The sequence below is a fragment of the Caloenas nicobarica genome, chromosome 2 (assembly GCF_036013445.1).
Source record: "Caloenas nicobarica isolate bCalNic1 chromosome 2, bCalNic1.hap1, whole genome shotgun sequence".
NCBI lineage: Eukaryota > Metazoa > Chordata > Aves > Columbiformes > Columbidae > Caloenas > Caloenas nicobarica.
Window position 1 is genome coordinate 24,740,293 of NC_088246.1, and position 20,301 is coordinate 24,760,593.

A 20,301-nucleotide genomic window follows, 5' to 3' on the forward strand; every position below is an offset into this window, starting at 1 on the left:
TTGAGTCCTGTGAAGAACAGGATCCCCGAGTTCCAGTGACAACACTAATTAATAATTTAAATCCTTCCTCTCTCTTGGAACTCTTTGATCTTCTGTTTTTCAGCCCTAATAACCGTCAGCACTATGAAGTATCTTTAATCCACTGGCTTCTTCTAAAACAAGGTAACTTTTGTTCATAATGGTAGTTAGTAGATGGTGGGAGTCAAAAAGAGAAATTGAAGGGCCATGTTAGTCCCCAGAGTATTTGCACCATAGGGCTTTAGTGGAGCTGTAAGTGGCTTTTATAAACTACAAACATAAGTCCTTTTCAGTAAGAAAAATATAGGATAAACCATGTTTATATGGAACTATCTTTTATGATAATAATTAAAAGAAGTGTTTCCCTTAATGTGGAATTAGTTACTCATTGGTAGAATAATCAGAGGCAACTAAACCTACAGTGAATTTGTCTCTGTCAGGTTTCTTCAAAGGAAAATTCTGGCAGAGCCTGGTTTCATTAGGCCACTATGGTCTGTTTGGAGTTTTAGATGCCTGTCTATGACATTAATATCACTGCAGAGTACGTCTACTTAGATATTCTCAGGGTTTGATCATCAAACCTTGAGCTTTTTGCATAAATAAATATTTAACAATTGAGAGTTACTTTTCTTCATAAAAAATAGTTTCTTGAAATGTGTATCACAAATAAAAGCGTAGTCCAAACACTGTCTACTGATTTTTCTTTGCAGAAATACTCCCAGGCCTAGCACTTGCTTGAATTATGAACGCAGCCTCAACTCCAGACAGTGGTAAAACTCTGTATTAAATAAACAGATTGAAGTCAGAGTGGCAGATTTTATGTTAATTGACTCTTTTAAATGTGTTATATTTAGAACATTTATTATATCTAAATATAGCTGAAGAACTTGAGAAAATAGTGTTATTGTACTCTTTTGTTCTCTATGTGCCATCATCAGGATTATCCCCAGCGAAGCCAATTAAGTCATCGGTTACTTTGTGTTCATCAATATTATGTGTTCTTAATGATGCATTAAAGCACTAAATAATTTTCTCTACTTTCTCATAAATGGTCATTTTTATAAATATATTTATTTTGGTAATGCTGATATGTGCTGTTTTAGAAAAGGCAGAATGGCACACTATATTAGCTTCTTTGTAATATCTGGCTCATTTGTACTTTTTAAAATGTACAGACTTCTACTATATGCCACAGAAAACACTTTGGACTCATTTTTCTTTTTCCCACATTGCATATAAAATCAGAAATTTATTAGAAGAGATTATGTAACACTAAAATGCTGAATTTCCATAAATTAGAAAACTGTCCATCAGCTGCTGGTGATTTGCCTAGAGTAAAGTAGCTTGGTGTGATAATTAGAGAGGATTCAAGTCTTCTGTCCTTTCCCTGAAGATTTTTTGGATGAGAAAGAGAAAGACAGTGAGTTAGTTTAAGAAGGAAGATGGCTTGTATGTTAGAAAATAGGAATTTTATAGTCAGTATTGTCCTTAATAGAAACTAATGGTGCTATTGGCAGGTTGGACTTAAGATGATAAGTGAAATCCTTGACCCGGTTAAGTGTATTGTTTTGAGAAGCTTTGAAATTGTTTACTTTGGACAGTGAACAAGAAAGGTGTTTTAATGAATCCTAAATGTTAGAAGTGGCAGCAGCATTGCCTTTTCACTGTCTAAAATGCTGCTGCCTGTCAGTTTTTCTACTTGTATTTGAAAATAATGAAAATACTGAGCATGCTTTCAAAGTTGTGGAAGACAAATGCGAAGTAATATCTGAAAAGAATTCTGCACACCTTATCTGATCACTATTGAAGCCTGCAAAGACAAGTTCTGATAGGTTGCAGAGGCAATTTTCTCCAGGTCTCTCTTTTTCAATGTTGTTTCTAAGGAAATTGCCACATTATTTTGGCATGTCATCGCAAGATTCAGGGCATAAATTCATGACATAGCTGGCTTGATCCCATGGCTTGCTGCTTCTCAAGAGGTGGTCCCAGTTCTTCTCATATATTTTCTAGTGGTTTTTGCATTTAAAATGTGGAAAATGCCTTCATCATTTTTGAAAATATGATTTAGTTCTTTTGGGAGAGCCAGTCTTCTCCTATTTAAGCTCCCTAAGCAGTCTTACTGTAGGGTCTGGCAGGAATGAGAGCAAATAAAGGACAGTGGCAGGAGTGTGTGGCAGGGATTTAGCAGAAGCAAGGCTATACCCTATGGTAGCCATTAGCTCATCTCTGCAGCATCATCTAACTGCATCCTGAGATTGCATCAGTGGGAGAATAGCTAAAAGATGTGAATACACACACTTATCTCTTTTAATTGATGATACTTCATGATTTCTCACATCTCCAGTCTTGCACGCTCCTGTCTATAGAAAATGAGCTAAAGCCAAGATTTTAATGACTGAGTAGTAAAATAGAATAAGGAGGCTGTTTTATTCTGGAAGTTATAGATTGATATATTGGAGATAAATAATACTAAAGGGCAGAATGAAGTCCCAGAGGAACACTCCTTGAGATTAGTTCAATCATTTCAGTAGTGTTAAGAGTTGCCATGATGTCTATCAGGATGATGACAGGTACCAGTGACAAAGTGGCAGTGATAACTAAATAACACAGCCCACCTACTGTATTTAATTGTGAACTCTTTGAAATGAGTTCCATACTATTGCTGTTTGTGTTATTTATTGCTCTTATTGAATCAATGGAATGTAGAATTTCGGGTTAAAAATAACAATCTACACAATGCTACATGCTATTCACCTTTCTCTCTGGCAGGAGACATCCCTGTTTCCTTAGTACCTCCTTGGTCTGGTTTGGTTTGGTTTGGTTTGTCTAGTTTTTGTTTGTTTGTGGTTTTTTTTTTTTGTTATGTTTTGTTTTTCTTTATTTTATTGTTTGTTTGCTTGGGGTTTTTTTGTTTGTTTGGTTTTGGTGGTTTGTTTTTCTTCCTGTCTTCTTCCCCGTTGTATTCTGCATTGCCTTCTCTGAACACAGCATCTGTCTGGTTTTTGATCTGCAAAATGATCTTACTTATTTAAATTCCTCCTGCACAGTTATTTCATCTATTGTAAAATAATCAAGTTTTCCAGGTATCTAACTTATTTATATGTATGTGATAGATAGGGTGGTGTATTGATGAAGGAATTGAAAACTACATATATATATGAACAGCATGTCTGTCATCAGTCTTTCTACTGCTTTTATTATGGTTAATTCTCCTGTCTGTGCATGACACATGAAATTATTTGGGGCAAGACTTATCTTTTTCTGATGCCAGAAATCCTGTTTAAATCTAAACAAATGTATATGTAAGGTAATTATAAGGATAAATCCAGATAATCCAGTAGGTTTAAGGTGATCATTATCTTTCAATGGTGACTAGTGGCCTGAGACTTGAATTGCTGGTGCCAGTCTTAAGTATTATGAATAGTTGGAAGATGATGAGTAAACTATCTTTTGATAACCAGGGTTTCTTAAGTCACTTGGAACAATTATGCAATGGTGTGTGTAGGGCTAATGAGATTCTGGCAGTTGTAAAAGAAAAATAATCACAAGATAGAAGATGGTAGCCATCCTGCCACTGAAGTTATCTAACTGCAAAAATTAACAGCCTGAGGGAGATGAATTCAGACTGGGTAGGTGTCTGTATCATCTTGCTTAGAAAAATGAACACATCTTTGAGGGCCCAGTACAATAGGGAATTGCCTCCATGACTACAAGAGTGTGAAAGCTCCGATTCTTCCTTGGGCTTTGTGGCTGTAAAGGCTAATTTTGCTTTTACAGAAAGAAATTGGAATTATTTTTTTTTTCTTTTGGCAACTGTATTATGCCTTTTCAGTAATCTGTCCTTCCCATTGCTTGTCATACCTGGGGAGTCTGTTAAATTTTCAGAGTATGAGTTTGTTCTTGAAGAGAGTAATCATTATCAGTCTCATTCAATTTTTGTGAGATTTAATTTGGATGAACTGAACCAACTGCATTTTTTTTGCAAGACCTTGAATGTGATTCATGCGTGGTCAAATTTTGAATGCTAGAAGCGAAACCAGCCAAATAGATTTTAAACTACAATGACCTCTTATGAAGTTTTGTCCCTTGGAGCACAAGATATCTTTAATCTTATAAACAACAGTTATTATAATCTAAAACTAGCCTGGGCCATATAGTCAAGAACGTACCTTAGCAACAATCCTGCCATAATGGGATATGGCCAGAATGACCTAGAAGATATTTCCCATCTCAAGCTTCCTTGGCTTTTTGAGTATAATAATTACGGGTGTGAGGCAGTGGGAAGGAAGCATCACTATATACTGCAAGTAGGGTGATCGATGAAAATCATATGCCCTTTTCTTTGAACAATGTGATCAAATAAAGGACAGATACTTTAAAACTGTATTTTACAACGTGTTTCTTCTTAACAAAGCTTCAGTTTAGTGCTGTGATAGAAAGGAAACAGACTGACTCACAGAAAGCTGAGATCATTTCTTGGATTGCATCTGAGTGTGAAAATATAAAGTTGACATTATGGAAGCTATGAACTGTTTCGTGCAGTGCTATAAATGAATCACTGGCATTGACAGGAAGAAATTGAATAAGTACATGATGAGAAACAAGTTCTATTATGAGAAATACTGTTTCTCCTTTAATTTTGTTTTTTCTTTCTCCTTGCCCTTTTTTCTTTTCAGGGTAAATGGAAAGCTGGTGGCACTGAAGGTAATTAGATTACAGGAAGAGGAAGGAACCCCCTTTACCGCTATCAGGGAAGGTATGCACTCACATTTCATGACTATACATGGGTTTATTTTGTAATTACGTTGCACTTCTTATTTCTGTGCCATGCTATAGTGAATAGCTTGAGAATTCAAATTATATGCTTATGATCTCAGTAGGAAGAGACTTTGGTGCTTCAAAAACAAAGCATCTGTGTGGGAGTTCCTGTTAAAGAATGCAGCTCTGCCTCTGCTTTGGCTCCTGTTAGATTTACTATACGAATGAGTACTTAAGAGCATGTTTAAAGTGGGTGTAAGAAGTCACTCTGGAAGATGAGGGAACTGTGTAAGTTGTGCTTCTTGCCTGCAGGCAGCACCGAAGATGAAGGTAGATGTAAGTTTTATATACCCGCTGCATGAAGTGAAGAAAAGTGTTTCTTGACAAAGGCAATCAGAAGATCAGGGAGTGAAAATGCAGGCATCTTAGAAGCTGTGTGTAGTTTGGGACTAGCTTTTGTTTGTTTTTCCTTCCCCATGGACTCTAACTTGCATGGCTTGGGAATGACTCTTATCTAGTGCACTCAGAGATGCCCGTTACGCTTTCTGCTCTGCTCTTTTCATCCTTCCTTGTCAGCCTCTTGTGGTCCCTAGTGACGGCTGCTTTATCTGAGCCTGCCTGTGTCAACCTCCTTTGCAGAAATGTGGGTCTCCTTTAGTAGAAGGCACTAAAAATGAGCCCTGGTAGAGAAATAATAAACAATTTACCATTACACCACTGATTCAAACTCAGCTGAAGTTGATAGTGAACTAAAGAGATGAGACTGTGGTGGCTTTTGAGAGACCTTTTAAAACTGTGCTGACTATCTCAGTGTAATTCCCGAGGTGGGAAGAGCCAGGGAGGTAGGAGAAAATCAGCCCTCACAGTATGGCCCCACGTGGGAGGTTGCGGCTTCGTGGCCATCGCAGCCCCTGCAGCTCCAGCTCCCTTGTCCCTCAGTCCAGCCTATGTTCCTACAGCTGTCTGTATGCTGTATGCCTGTCTGCACCATAAGCCAGTTTTGGGGTGGACTGGGCAAAAAAATTCCATGTTTCATGTGATCGACACCCTGAAGCTAGAAACATTTAAATTACTGTGGATTTTCACCCCAAGGTTGTGCATTTTAAAGGAACCTCTTTCACAAAAGAAGGAAAACCATGGGTGGCCAATTTATAAAGGAACTTCAGCAGTTCTTCTGTACTGCTTTGTTTGAGCAATAATTATTGAACAATCTGACACATTCATAACAATATATATTTTATGTGAGCCGTCTGTCCCTGCAGCTGTGCCATGATAATGAGGTGTGCAGCGGGTTACGAGTGTGGATTTCAATATTTGTAATGCTGAGTTTAAGGCGTAACAGCCTGTGTTTCAAATATGTTTATTATTCTCTAGGTTTTTAGTTGATATGGTAGTGACTTAAAAAAATACTAGATATGGCTTGTGGCTTTCTTGTGCCTTTTTAGTGACACTTAAAAGGTTTTTTCAATATGAGCTTGGTCTAGATGGAAGTTTATAGCATTATAACTGTCAAATACAGTATAATGTATTTTCCTTCATAAATAGTTTGTTGTGTGAGCTCATTATCAGTTAAATATTCTTTAGGAGCAAGAACAGAAATTTTTCCAGTTGATTTTTCTTTTAAATTATAAAGGCACGCTTGCATGAAAATACTTTTCACGCTGTCATTGGAAAAGTTTTCCTTTTAGCCGTGACTACACCACTGTTGTTGAAGCCAGTTAAAATTCTGGTAGTTTAATATTAGTAGAACAAAGCTCTTGTCTAGAAAAGCTCTTAAAGTTATTAATTAATATACATTTTCTTAAGTATGCAGTGCGTCACTGATTTTGATGGGACTATATGTATCTGTTGTATTTCTAAATACTCATCTAGGATAGGACTAGATCCAAAGAATATTAGGCTAATGAGAGGGTTTTTGCTTGACTTTTGTAGACTCTTGGTTAGGTTGGTTCAAACTCAGGTTGTCTGTGGCTTTTTTTGGTAAATGTAATCCTGTCCCTTAGGTAGTGGAACTTCATTCGGATCTGTGGGAACAATCAGTAGAAATACAGTCCTGTATGTTTTTATCATATAGAAGTTCACATGATGTGTAGGATGGGAAGGGGAAAAATCTGTATCTAGTTTGGCTTTTCTGCTGTTTGTTTTGATTTTGTCGGAAACAAATATTAGAGCCAGAAAAGTAAAAAAGGCTGTATTACTCGTGTAACTTTCAGGAGGTAATCTCAGTGATGTTGTGCCAGACCCCTATTATTTGACAGTAACTCTACAGCTGTGGACTTCACTAGCAGGACACGATGAAGCTGTTGCTTTCCTCTTAGCAGCATCTAATCCATCTTGGACATGCTGGGTTCTGTAATGCAGCCGTGGCTGATCTTGGCTACATGGGTGGAAAAAATTAAAAAATGAAGAAACACTTGTATAAGCCCTTGAAGTTATCTGATAAGTTTGAGACGGAAGAACAGTAAGAATGGGACCCTGCGGTAAGTAGATTTTTCTCAGTCTCAGCTGACTGTGGGCTCCAGCCCTATGATTTAGACTAGGAGCATTAGAACAAGGACAAATACCACTGGAGATGAAGTCACCTTCTAATTTCAGCTATCTGAGTAGTAGTGTTGCCCTAATAAAAAAAATGCATGTATGGTATCATAAGCGAGAGGTCTGTTAGAGGGTGTTACTTTCCAAAGGCTTTCATAATGGAGAAACCAGGCAGATTTTGACCCCGACTTGTTCCTTATTCTCTAATTTGTCATCAGTGCAAAGACAAATTCAGGCAGAAGTCTGGGTATATGTAAATTAAAACTACTGTAAGTAAATTTTTTACCATTTCTTATGGCTCCTTGGCTAAGGCAGTGAGCATTCCTGTGCTGTGCTCCTAATGGGGATGCTGTGTGATGTTAATTAGGAGGAAGTTATAGGCTGAAATCTTAAGCAGTTGTCATGCTGAGGGAATTTTGTAGCTGTTGTATACAGGGAAGCATATTACTATTCTTGTGACAGCAGCAGAATGAGACCCAAAATAAAACAAAGCTACAAAAAAATATTAAGATAAGTTGGAAGATGTAGGATATAAATATGGAATATGTGATGGCAGAAACAAGGGATAACTTGGTTGAAACAAAAAATAGAAGAAAAAACAAAAAAAACCCCCAGAACAGTCAAGCAGTGTAAGAAAAGTCATTGTTAAAGTTAGTGACAGTGTGAGGTTTAGCTGAAACTTCAATTAAAGTTTCTGCTTATAGAGTAATTCTGCTTCTACAGCACATAAGGGTTTGCGTCTTCTACCATATATCAAAGTTACATAGGTTTGAATGCAAGTAGGTAGATGTGGCTTATTTATCAGTGCTGTTCAGCTCTCTGTTGAATTTCTAGAATGAAATTTAGAAGTAGCCTGTGCTGAATGTTCTTTCAACTTGGTCTGAGTCAGTCTCACTAACTTATTGATGCTTTTATTTAGTGGCATGCGTTTTTCAGGATGTTTCGCTCTGAATTTAACTCACTTAGTCTGGTATAATCTAATTTACTTTAGAAGAGCCTGATAAAAAAGGAGAGAGTGAAGGGGGGAGGGGGGAGAGAAGAAAAAAGGCAACTGATCGGATGCATATAAGTGAGTGAACTAAACCAATGTGATTCTTCTGATTGCGTATATATGAGTGGTACAGGTCACCATGTTGCTATTCTATCCTAAACATTCCTGCCACTGTGGTACTTGAGACAGTGTGGAGTTGGGAAGTCATTTACACACTATTTTTTCATTTAAACTAAATTTGGCAGAATACAGATTAGCAAATGATTTGTTTTCTGTGTTATTGTAGTTGTAGTTTATTCTTTTACTGTAACTCTCATTATCAACTGTTCGGAGATGTTTCAGCATCAGACTTGAAGTCTTATTAGATCCACTGCAGCCAGTGGAAAAGTTCACTGACCTTAACTTTTATCACAGATATTTCATTCCCTTAATTTCCTGTAATATCATCCTTTCATCTAGGCTAAATACTGAACTATGTGATAGATTCTAATTATGAAAACAGTTTGATTTACTACTATGTAGGTATCTCATTTGATTTTTGAGTAATAATATTCCTTATACCTAGCATGACAAAGATTCTGCTTTTTGGGTATTTCTGTAAAAAAAACATCCCTTGGTTTTATTGCTACCTTGCTTGTGAGGTTAACTTGCTTACTGTGTTCCTTTCATTTTGCACTCTTGGAAATATCGCCACTCCTTTACTCTGCTAAATTTGGTCGACTATTGGTAATAAAACTCTATTCTAGTGTTTTAGTATACAGTAATGTTTCATTTCCCATAGGTTTAGATGATGTTTCAAAGCATCATCCTAACCAGGTATGTTTTGTAGGTATTTTTGTCCTTTGCTATTTAAATGCCATGATTAGGCAACTTTTAGTTTATTTCTCCTTTTTTAAAAAAATAATTTTTGTATTTATATCTTGTAGTTGATATGTATTGGTATCTACTTGTGTTTTACATTTAAAAGTGTTCAGGTCAGAGACTGTCTCTGTGTCTTCAACCTGACAGCTGCCCAGATAATAATTTTCCATCTCCTCCAGTGCTGAAGGCTGCTACCTTAATGCCAAATATGGATAGCAGTGTGGAAAAAGAGCATATAAAATCTTTGGAAAGAGCCGGCTGTCTTGCATTATAAAATTACAAAGAACACAGGATTCGCTTAATGAATTTCTTTAACTTAAATTTGTAAAGAGCAGTTCAGTATGCATACTGAATAAGTTTGTTTTGTGACCTGCCAGAGAAAACTTAATGCATTTGAGTGCTGCTATAGAGTGGGGAGGAGAGATGCTTAATTCTTGGCCACAAAACATCTTCAAAAGTCTTCAAAGTTTCAAGCCTCATCTGTCAATATCTCACTGTGTGCTAGAAGGGAAGATGAGAAACAAAAAATAAAAACCTTAAAGAGTCTTTAAGAAAGAAATGTGAGTCTGCTTTTATGCCCCAAGCTGAATGGACTTTCTGAGGTTGAGAGGTTTTCTGAGGCCTCCCCCTCTGAAGTTGTTGAGCTGGAAGGGATAAAGCTTCACAAAATTTTATCTGTGGAAACTTGAAGCACAGTAACTGCTAAGAAAAAATGCAGGCAAGATCAGTTTGCCAAGAGAGATCTCTTACCTATGTGAACGTGTAACTTATTGCACAGTGTTCCTAATGGGTGCTCAATAGAAAATACTGCTTTGTAGTAATGATGCTGCAAGTGATGTAAAGCAGCTGTGATTTTGTATTATCCAGAAGAAGTAGCACAGTCTGTACCTGTACCATCTAAGGAAGGGCTACAGAAAATTATATTTTTACTTAGTAGATAAAATTCTTGTGACCTCATATTGAATTATTACCTGAGTTATTGCATGCACTTCCCAGCTCAGTCATTTTTGACTGATATGTATCATAATGATCTTTACAACTTTAAGTCCACAAATGACCTCATGGCAGTAGTTAGATGACTCATGGTGATAAGCCTTCTATTCATTGTATTAGAGGATGTCTGGATCGTTGTATGTTGTAGGTCAAGGGCACAGCGAAACAATATCTGCTTATTTTCTTAAGAGTCATTGTTGGTTGACCTACTGGTAGAAGGTAAACATGAAAATTGCAGAGGGAATCCTGTATCTCCGTCTACCAGTAAAGAATAAATTATTCTTTTTTTTTGGAAGTTAAATCATCCTCTTCTAAAAAATAAGCCTATTCTTCCTTTTATGCAGGGTTGGTTTTTTTGTTGTTGTTGTTTGTTTGTTTGTTTGTTTGTTTTAACTAAGGAAGCTTGACAGCTGCTTTCTTTTGAGTGATAGGATTTTGGAGGACACTCATATTTCCTTGACAAAGTCCAGTCAAGAAATTTAAATTTCCACAACTGAAATGCCTAAAAGCTTCATATGTGTCTGGCTCAACAAGCCTCAGGGAACTTCAAGAGATTACGCTTAAGATCGTGGAGATATAACTATTCTGAGCATGCATGTCACATGAGTGACTATAGGGGCTTTGTGCCTTTATGTTTTTAGAGTTTAAGGATAAGTTCACTCTCCTGAAAAGCCACATTGCTTTGGAGCATTTAAGTAAAAAAAAGGACAGGACAGTAGCTTGGCAGTAGCTTGGGGAACTTTTTCATTGCCTACAGAGTTGGCAGAGCTGGTGCCTCCTGCAGGCTAAGTAGTTATAGCTCAATTAACTGTGAAGTCCTTGCAAAGCCAATGCAGCTTGTAGTCATAACAGCTTTGTTTTTCAGGGTTGTTAAAAATAAAACACAGAAGCCAAGAACCTCTGGGACACTTTGTTGCTGGATATGTAAGGTCAAGAAATATTCAAAAGTAAAGAAATACCAGCAATTTTTGTTTCTCAGCCTGGTCTCTTTCTGTTATGGGCATCCTGCAGCCTTACCCAAACTTCATCAAGATAAAAGGGGAATACAAGATTTCCAAAATCTTTAAAAACTACAGTACCTTTGGAAAAGGATGTTCCTGGTACCTTTCTTAGGAAATGAAGTCAGCTTTTACAATTTCCAAGACTTTGCATCTTAGTTATCAAATACGCTATCATGTTGTAAAGAAATGTGTGTTCATTCTTACTGACCATTAATAATAGGAACATTACCTTTAATTTCTGGAGTTTTTATGACTGAACTTTTTTTGATAGCTCAGATTTTCAAGTGTATTTCATTTGTGCTTTCTGCTGCGCGTGCGTCCCTCCTGCTGTTCTTCCCAGCCCTGACTGGCTGTTGTTGGGTTGTTTGTTTGGTTTTTTTCTAACAATATTCATTTGCCTTTCTCTGAAAGCAGTTGGACTGACTGGCTGAAACAGGTGAACCGAATTCGTGGTCATCTCAGATGAACATGGGAGACCTGATAATTTTCCAATCTCAGATACACGGCGAGTGGTTACCGTGATGTTATTGTATCTTGCTTTTCAATGTGTCCAAATTGTGCTCTGCTCCTTCCTCGCTTGTTTTTGGTGGACTGAACAAAGGCTTCTGTCCATGCAGAGTGCTCAGAAATGCTGGAGATTGATAAAGTCTGTCTTGATTGTTTCTTTATTCCTTACTATTCATAGGTTGAGCATAACCTTTCCTTTCCCACCTTCTTTTTTGTTTTTTGTTTTGTTTTGTTTTACCCTCTAACAAATTAGTGCTTCTCACAATTATAAGACCTTCAGGAGAGCTGGGTTCACATAAATGCAACATAAATGATGGCGTTTCACTTTGAGAATTGCGATATAAATTTTAAGCTCTATAATGAACTTCCATCATGTGGGAAAAGTGTCATGTTTTTCTGAAAAGTACAAATAAAAATTCCAAATTATCCAGCTTCATAGAGCTAAGTCTGTTCCACAGAATATTCTGTCCACTATGTTCTCTTTCCGTTCCCCCTCCAATATTTTTATCTGTAGCCTACTGAGACAACACAGCTGTATCAATTGAATCTTCATTCAGTACTTTTGATGTGCAAGATGTGACCTTCTTCTGGCTTTTGTTCTTGGGCACAGTTCAAGCATGAAAACAACGGGGTAACACTTTGAGGATTTTTTTTTTAATTTAATATCATCATTTTGCCATCAGGAATCCTTTCCTCATTCTTGTTATCCGTTAGCTTCCTGTCAGACCATTCAGACTCTGCCTTATTTCCACTGAAGAAGTTGTCTGTGCAGCTTCAATATTCACATGGAAGGTGTTGGATAAGGGATCTTGTGCTAGTTCCAGTACTATAAGATTACAAATCCATTGGTTCAGGGCACTGTTGAACCCTTCTTAGTAAGGCATATGCCTACGGTTTCCTCTGACCTGAGTTTCAGGGCTCTCCGACTTGGCTTTTGGTCCTGCTGGGGCCTCCTGCTCTGAGCAGTTTTCTTCTTCTCAAAGAATATTTCTTGTGTTCCCTCTTTAATGCAGGAGTTGAGACTGTTGCCTTACAGATTATTCTGGTCTGCTGCTCTCACTGTCCCTCATAGTATGATGGGAAGGGTAGAAAAAAGATGGCAATGACAGAATATGAATAACAAAAGCAGGCTGGAAATCCTTTCTTCATATATAACTATAAGATGTAACTATAAGTCACACAGAAACCTTATGCAGCCCTCATGGCTTTCTTGTTTGAGCAGAAGTTGTTGAGGGTCAGTCTTTTTATGCTATATGTAAATTTAACCTCCTCTTACAGCAAATGCTACCACCATAAAATGTAGAGCTAGGTTAATCCTGCTCCAGGTAGCATTAGTTTTTACCCTGTGACCATATCGCCGTTGGAGTGGATTGAATTGGTGCTACGGATACTAGCTGGTTGTTAACATGAATAGAGATGCTAGCAAGTGACAGCATCTCAGCTTGAATTGCTTAGAGACCCTAAGGCACCCTTCCAAGTGCCAATATCTTCTGTGGCCACCTGGTGAAATAAAACTTTGATATCATCTGGTGTTAAGGCAAAGAAATGTCTCCTTAACCTAGCCAGTTCTTCAAATAATTTTTTCTTTGTTATACCTCCCTTTCGTGAAAGGAGTAATCTCAGCAACAGTACCATTTAGCCTTGTGATTCAAGCTGGGACTTGAAATCTGCACAAAGTCATTTGTCTTTGTCAAGACCTCTGAGTGTTTTGTGTGTGGTTTTTTCCATTGCTGCCTCTTGGATTTTGAAAGTACTAGAACAAGGTGACAATTCAGTGTTTGAACCGGTTCAGTCACCTTGAGTTTTCTATGTATTCTTTTGCACATGTTAAACTAGTAGGTGACTGTTGTATCTCAGCAGAACTGGTTCCAGCTTTGGGTAAAAGCAAAATAAGGATGTGAGAAGGTTGCCTGGTTTCCTGGTATTAAATCTCTCCACCTTGAAGAAGATACATCACTACATGTATGGAAGGGAGTGTGTGGATGTGTATATACATTGTGTGTGCATGTGTGTTCTGTATGTCTTTAAGACTTGACACAGAAAGCCAATTAACCCTGTGCCCCAAACAACCAAATCCTTTGGGAAGAGCTGTGTACTGGCTTTGATCAACCCACAGAATGTCTAGTGTGAGTTGGGCACGTACCCACATCTAGATAAAGATAAAATGCTTCCCATGAAAAGTGTCTGTTTTTGTCAGAAGTTGTGTCTGAGAGATGACCATTTTCTTGTTACTGATTTCAGTCATCATTTGTAAACACACCATCAGAACAGCTTTGTGTGTTTTTAACACAGAAAGTTTACGAGTGAATTATCCTGGTTCTCCTGATGTGTGTAATTTATTTAAAAATATGGTATGAAACAGCCCTGGTATTTTAGACATGAGTATAACAATGAAGATGTGCATGTGCTACGGCTGTCACCACAACAACGCCTTTGTTTTCAATGCTTTTGTCCACATGCCCATAACTACTTTTGTTTGTTTGTTTGTTCTCCTTTGAAAAAAACACAACTAGTTTATTGCAAATTTGTAACTTCTTTGTAAACAGGTCCTAAAATGAGGCACCATCAGTCTCTTTCCAGATACGAGATACTATTCGGTTTTAGTGCCTATAGAAATCACTCCTGTATCAAAGGGAGAATGATTCTGGCTTGCAAATGATGGGGCCATGCCTTCAGAAGAGGCTTGCTAGTTGAGAAGACAGGCAGCCTGGAAGTAGGAGAGTACTACGGTATTTTGTTTTGCTGTCTTTTTTTTCCACATCTTTTGTGGTAAATATTCAGTTCTGCCTTAAATATGTCATCTATTCAGGGAAGGAAAAACCCCAGTATCGTAAAATGCTACATTTAGATCACAGTACTTTGCTGAAAATTTTAAGCATGAATTGTTTCTAAACTTTGAAATACTTGGAAAACATTTTCAGTAGCCTGCATCTTTGTACTGGTTTGAAATATGGCAACAGTCACTGTAGTCAATAAGAAGCATGCACTAATACCTTTAACTTTGGTTGTAATCAAAACCGTGGAAAAAGTATTAACGACTACATCTTATATTGAAGTTATATATGTGAGGAAAAAATAATTTTTTTCTTGTCCTCCCTTGTTTTTGTTTCCCATTTCTTCACAGGCTGCTTTTTTGTTTGATTTAGCTGCTGCTGGATGCTGCAGGCATGCTTGTCTGGGTCAGGCCATTCCTTCGGGAGACAGCACTGCTCCTGTTTCTCTCTTGTATTTTTCCATAAGCCGAAGATTGTGTTGCAAACACTCTACTTCGGTTTTTCAGTTTTTGCTGGGAGAGCCTGGTGATTTATCATTCAGGAATTACATGGAGCTGAAATACATGCTTCATAATGGGATCTCTTTTTGCAGCATGGGTGGAGTTACTGCTTTCAGGCTTTATAATCAACATGAAAAGAGTAGCATTTTAAAATTTGAAATTGATCTTTACTGTCTTCTTCAAAGCAACGAAAATGAATATCCACATTATTTTACTTTGGAATGTTCCTCCCGAGTAAGCAATATAAAAAAAGAAGCTGATAATGTATCACATTCTTCTGCTGAGAGGAATGGGAACTGGATGGTTCAGAGAGTGGTAATATAGTAGGACATCATGACCTTCCACCTCTGACCCATTTATTAAAATACAAGACATGACAGTGGTGTCTAAAAGTCATCCAGATGGGAAATACAGCTGTAGAATCTGGAACTGTGTATTTCTGCATTTTTAAGGTCTGGGCCGCTTGTCACAAACTTCCTCAGCTTCTCAGCTGGCAGCAGATTTAGCTAGAGCTGAGAAGTGAACTAAGAACAAAATGAAGGGAGGAAGCCTTGTAAATAAGGATATATTAGCTGTGCTAAACTTGGTGTTTTGCGTCTGTTCTGGTCTGATGTAGCTTGTTTGTTGTCCTTGTTTTATGAAGCTTGATTTGGAGTTCTCTTAACTGGTGCAGAAGTGGTATGGACCAGGTTTTTTTGACTGATACTTTGGGATGTTAGTAGGAGGTTAAAGTGAATAAGGATGCTGTGGATTTTGCTTTGAGAAGATGCTCAGAACTCGCACCATCAGTGACAGCTAATAAGCATTTAAATTTTTGCTCTGGACCTCCTGTGGAAGCTTCTTAACACACTTTTTTCTCTATAGGTAACTTAAGCTGAGAGTTAGTTCTTTGAAGCCCATCTTAGTTGTACAGCTCAGGTAATTATATAACGAATATCCTCAGTTTTTATTTAGTCTTAATTATCACTTGATTTTCCCTGAGCAGAACCAATCAAGAAAGTCAAGAGCATGGCAGGAATCTTGATGTAATGCCATGCTAGGTTTGCAGAGTGCTAGCAGTGCCAGGGTGGCTGGCTTCCATCTGAAAACATCATCCTTTCCTTCATATCTCCTAAAACTTAGGAGGACAAAGTAAGCCAAGTTACTGTGATAGGTTAAATACAACTGACTAGAAAAAAAAAATCAAAACTTGCAAATTAAAAAGAAAAGCTGTTAAGTCAATATAATTTGAAGCTGTAGTTTGGAAGCAGTCAAAATTGACCTACTTTTATGTGGTCCAAATATTTCCAAAACTTTATACCTGGAAAATATATAATCTGTTATACTTTTTATGCATTTCACTCTCAAATGTCAGAATAACATACACACATATGTGCACACACTCACTTCCCTTTCTCCCTATTTCTTTGAAATCCAGGATGCACACTTGCTTTTTTGTGTGCTGTGAGGACTTAAAAAAATGTCTTTAATACTGGTCAGAACATTTTCATACAGCCATTCAAGCACTGAAGATTGTCAGGCATTGGAACAGGCTGCCCAGGGAAGTGATGGGGTTGCCATCCCTAGAGATGTTTAAAAGAGGCGTAGATGTGGTGCTTAGGGACATAGTTCAGAGATGGACTTGGTAATGCTGGGTTAGTGATTGGACTTGATGATCTGAAAGGTCTTTTCAAACCAAATAATTCTATGATTCTATTCACTGGATTGTATGAGGGTTTTATTGAGATAATGAGAAGACACAAACCCCAAATGTTTAGCACATTAAACTCTGGACAAGATAAAAATTTGCTTTTGTTGTTTCATTTCTGGTTTTCTCAGCATAGCAGTGATGACATTGCCGCAAGTAGGAACCTGCCAGTTCCTGAAGGGGCATCCAACTCAAAGCAGGTCATAGGCCCATTGACAAATAGCTGTAAAGAACTTTCACATGTTTCCAGGTTTACTTTATCTCAATCTATTTGTGGTCCTAAAAGTTATTTTTCAATTTGCAATTACATGTTTCTCAGGAAGTCTTGGTTATAAAGCTGACATGGTTGAAATACTGGCTTTGTGTCAAGATTTCTAACAAAATTAACATTTGAATCACTTGAGGTCCTATTCACAAAGCAGAGCACTATTTGCATAATCAAAAATGCTTGATTTTGCATGCCAGTGGAGAAGCAAAGGATTGTAGCTGAGGCTCACAAACAAAATTCAAGTGACCAGTGTTGATGTGTGTCTGTATGCTGCTATCTCTCAGCCTTGCTTGCACAAATGAGTACAAATCTATAAAAAGGCAAAATAAAAGGTTTGGGAGCAATATATAGTCTCTGTTCAAAGCCTGATTAAACAGACTTCTCTTAAGATATCAGTGTAAGGATCAGATGGACTTCCCGCTCTACCAAATGTGGATGAGGGTTGGGAGCACTTCTACAGTTGGGTTGTTGTGAGAGGATGGATGTCTTTCTAAAAATACACTCAGTAAAAATTTATGAGCTTGAAAATTGCTCCTTCTATTGAGGAGGTCGAACTAAATAAACTATAAGAGCATATATCTGTGAATAATGAGTTCAAGATATTCTTAACACCTTTCTATCAGATTTCTGCTAGTAGTCCAGGAGGCTTATTAATTGCATTAGTAAGCTTTCCAACTCAGCATCAGCCCATGCAGTCATATTTTTTATCCGTTTTTATGGCTGTGGACAAGAGGTAGAATGTCACATTCAGAGAATGTGTTTCTTTGCATGTGAATAACTCCTGATCAGAGTTCAAGAGCATGAAGCTACTTCTAACTTCACTGAGGCAATAGGAAAGCTCTGGATCTTAAAAAAACCCCTAAGTATTGGGGCATTTTATTACTTTCTTTTTTCCTAGAATGAACTTCTGATGTGTTATTGATGTTAAATCAAGTTCTTTAGTGAAATTTGGAAGATGGAAGTTTTAGTTCCATGAAGAATTTCCAGTTATCATTATTGCAACTTCATATTATTTGACCTTAAAAGAGAGTATGATATGATCTAGCCTTTAACTTTCCAATCTATGTCAACCAATTCAATAAAAAAGTTATTGAGGTATGATATGAAATTTTAAAACTAATTTTGTGACATTTTCAACTCTTAATTGACTTTCTTTTAGATGGAGTGAATTTTTTTTTTTTGAGTAAGGGACTTGGAGCTTTCTTTATCAGTGATATTTAGTTCTAGCTAAATTGAATTATTTAAAAATACACTAATTGAAAGCTTGAGGTTTAAATAAAAAATAAAAGAAAGTGAGGATTAAATTAAATTAAAACCATTTTGGATAATAGATGCACTCCTGGAAGGGTAAACTATGGTTTTCAGCCTCTGGTATCACAGTATGAGCTTTTCTTCTGGTGTTTGTTTACAATAAATTATGCCTCTGGAGTAGAAGTATTCATCAAATTTATCTAGGTCTGGCAACTAGAATAGAAGTTGTGTTAATCTCTATTTCTAAGATTTTAGATTTCAAAATACTTCAGTCTAAGCATACCATTAACAGGAGTAAGTCCCTTTATATATATTGTTTGGACCTGCCAGCAAAAAGGTGAGTTTTACCCTGGTTCATACATCCAAGTCCTTTGCAGCGTTTGCGGTTTTTATGGTTGACTGAAGTGCATAAATTTAAAGTAGTTCAGTTTCTCATTCATTTGTTTTAATTACAGAGGCCATTAACCTTGTAAAATCATTGACAGAATTATAAATCTACCTCTTTGAGAATTATGTAAACAAGTTTATAAAAGTTCCTCAAGTGAAATGAAAGCCAAACTGTACAAAAGGACTAGGTTTTATTAGCAGCACTTGTTAAAGCCCAACAAAATGTTGGAAAAACCCCTGCAGATAATTGTACACTCCTTCATGGCAGTGACACCACCACAGTTCCTCATGGTATACTTAAGGTTAAAGATACCTCAAGATATGGATACCCAACCACAGTTTCTTCTCAGACAAATGGTTCTTAATATTTTACATGTAGCTTAGTGTGGTCACAGAGAACTTTGGGAGAGGAATGTCTTTTGCTGCCTCGAATCAGGTTTATCTGTGGAGATCTCGTCTGTTGTTCCAAATGCTGTCAGGTTGTCATACGGGAGCTTCCTGACCAGCCGGGCAATTTTGATGTGCCTGTTGAAGTCTGTGATCTGTCATCACTGGCATGCTGAGCCCTAATTAAAAAAAAATGAGTAGTGTTCCTCTGCCTGTTTCATGGACTGATCTTTTCTCTTTCTGTTTGGGAACCTTTCTGTTCTGCTTTGATAGGGCTTAGTGTTATTTGAAATATTAAACCAAGGTGGGAATTTAGGGAGGATGTTTAGCCTTGTGAGTGTTAGCGCTTTGGCTGACACTATTTTAATATGCAAATCTGAACTGGAATGTGCTCTTAGACTATTGGATGTGATTAGTTGCTGGTTTTTAGCCAAAGCTTTCTGGCATGTATTGGAACACGGACGTCGTATTCTGCATTTAATAAGTTCCTTCAGAGGTGCAGTTTACTGTTGCAGTGTCTGATGTAGCAAACACACTGATCAGCAGTGCTGCTGGAGGAATGAAATTCATTATCGTCCATGGCACTTGCTGCCATCCTAAATCCTGTGACCTTTGTCAAGTCAGACTGTGTTGCCTTGGCAGAAAAGCTCAGCCCACAAAATTTGGTGTATTTGAAGTCATTCCTTGATTTACTTGGGATGAGGTGATGATGAGCGGCAAATCGCTCGTGAAGAGCTCCAAGGACTTCACAGTGCTTGAGCTGTGCTTTCCTGCATGTAGAGATGATCTCACTTTCGTTGTAGAAACTAAAAATGTTTTTGACCTTTTCCTGAATCTCAAAATACTGTTGCAGATGAACTTGCTTCAAAAGTTGCTTGGAAAAGGCTTATTTAGAGCAACATGCATTCCAAAGACTTTCAGAGGTTCAGAAACTGCTTCAAAGCAGTTGTTCTATTCTTGAACTTTGTTCTTATGTACACAGCATTGTTGCTTACACTGAACTTAAACTTCCGTGCAGTTGCACAGCACTAAGGAGTCTTGGGCAGGTTTGTTTGGCTTCAATTGGTGCGATGATGAGAGTCTTATCTTTGACCACACGATACTGATACATTTATAGGGAGATTATATCCAGTAGTTCTGTGATGTTCAGGTCCCATATTGGCAACATACTGATACAACGAGCAGTCTAGTCCAACTTGTGCTTGGGCAAATCAAATTAACAGTGAAAGTCTGATTTTTCTCCTTACTTGATTTTTGTAAATACAAAGGAGCTCATCAGTTGGTGTTGTTGCTGCACTTACTGATTCAGTCACACAACCTATTAGGATTTTATTTGCTTCAGTCTTTATAATTGAAAATGGAAGTTGCAGAGAAATAGAGAGG

The 20,301-nt window shown here is 37.4% G+C and overlaps 1 protein-coding gene across 2 annotated transcripts in view; it reads left to right on the top strand.

Annotated features, from left to right (window-relative positions):
* Positions 1–20,301, top strand: part of CDK14 (cyclin dependent kinase 14) — a 324,587-nt gene that overhangs the window by 103,106 nt on the left and 201,180 nt on the right. For both annotated transcript variants that reach the window (XM_065629053.1, XM_065629055.1), the window contains one exon: positions 4,695–4,774. In XM_065629053.1, coding sequence (XP_065485125.1) covers positions 4,695–4,774 — 80 coding nt within the window. The remainder of the gene's footprint in view (positions 1–4,694; positions 4,775–20,301) is intronic.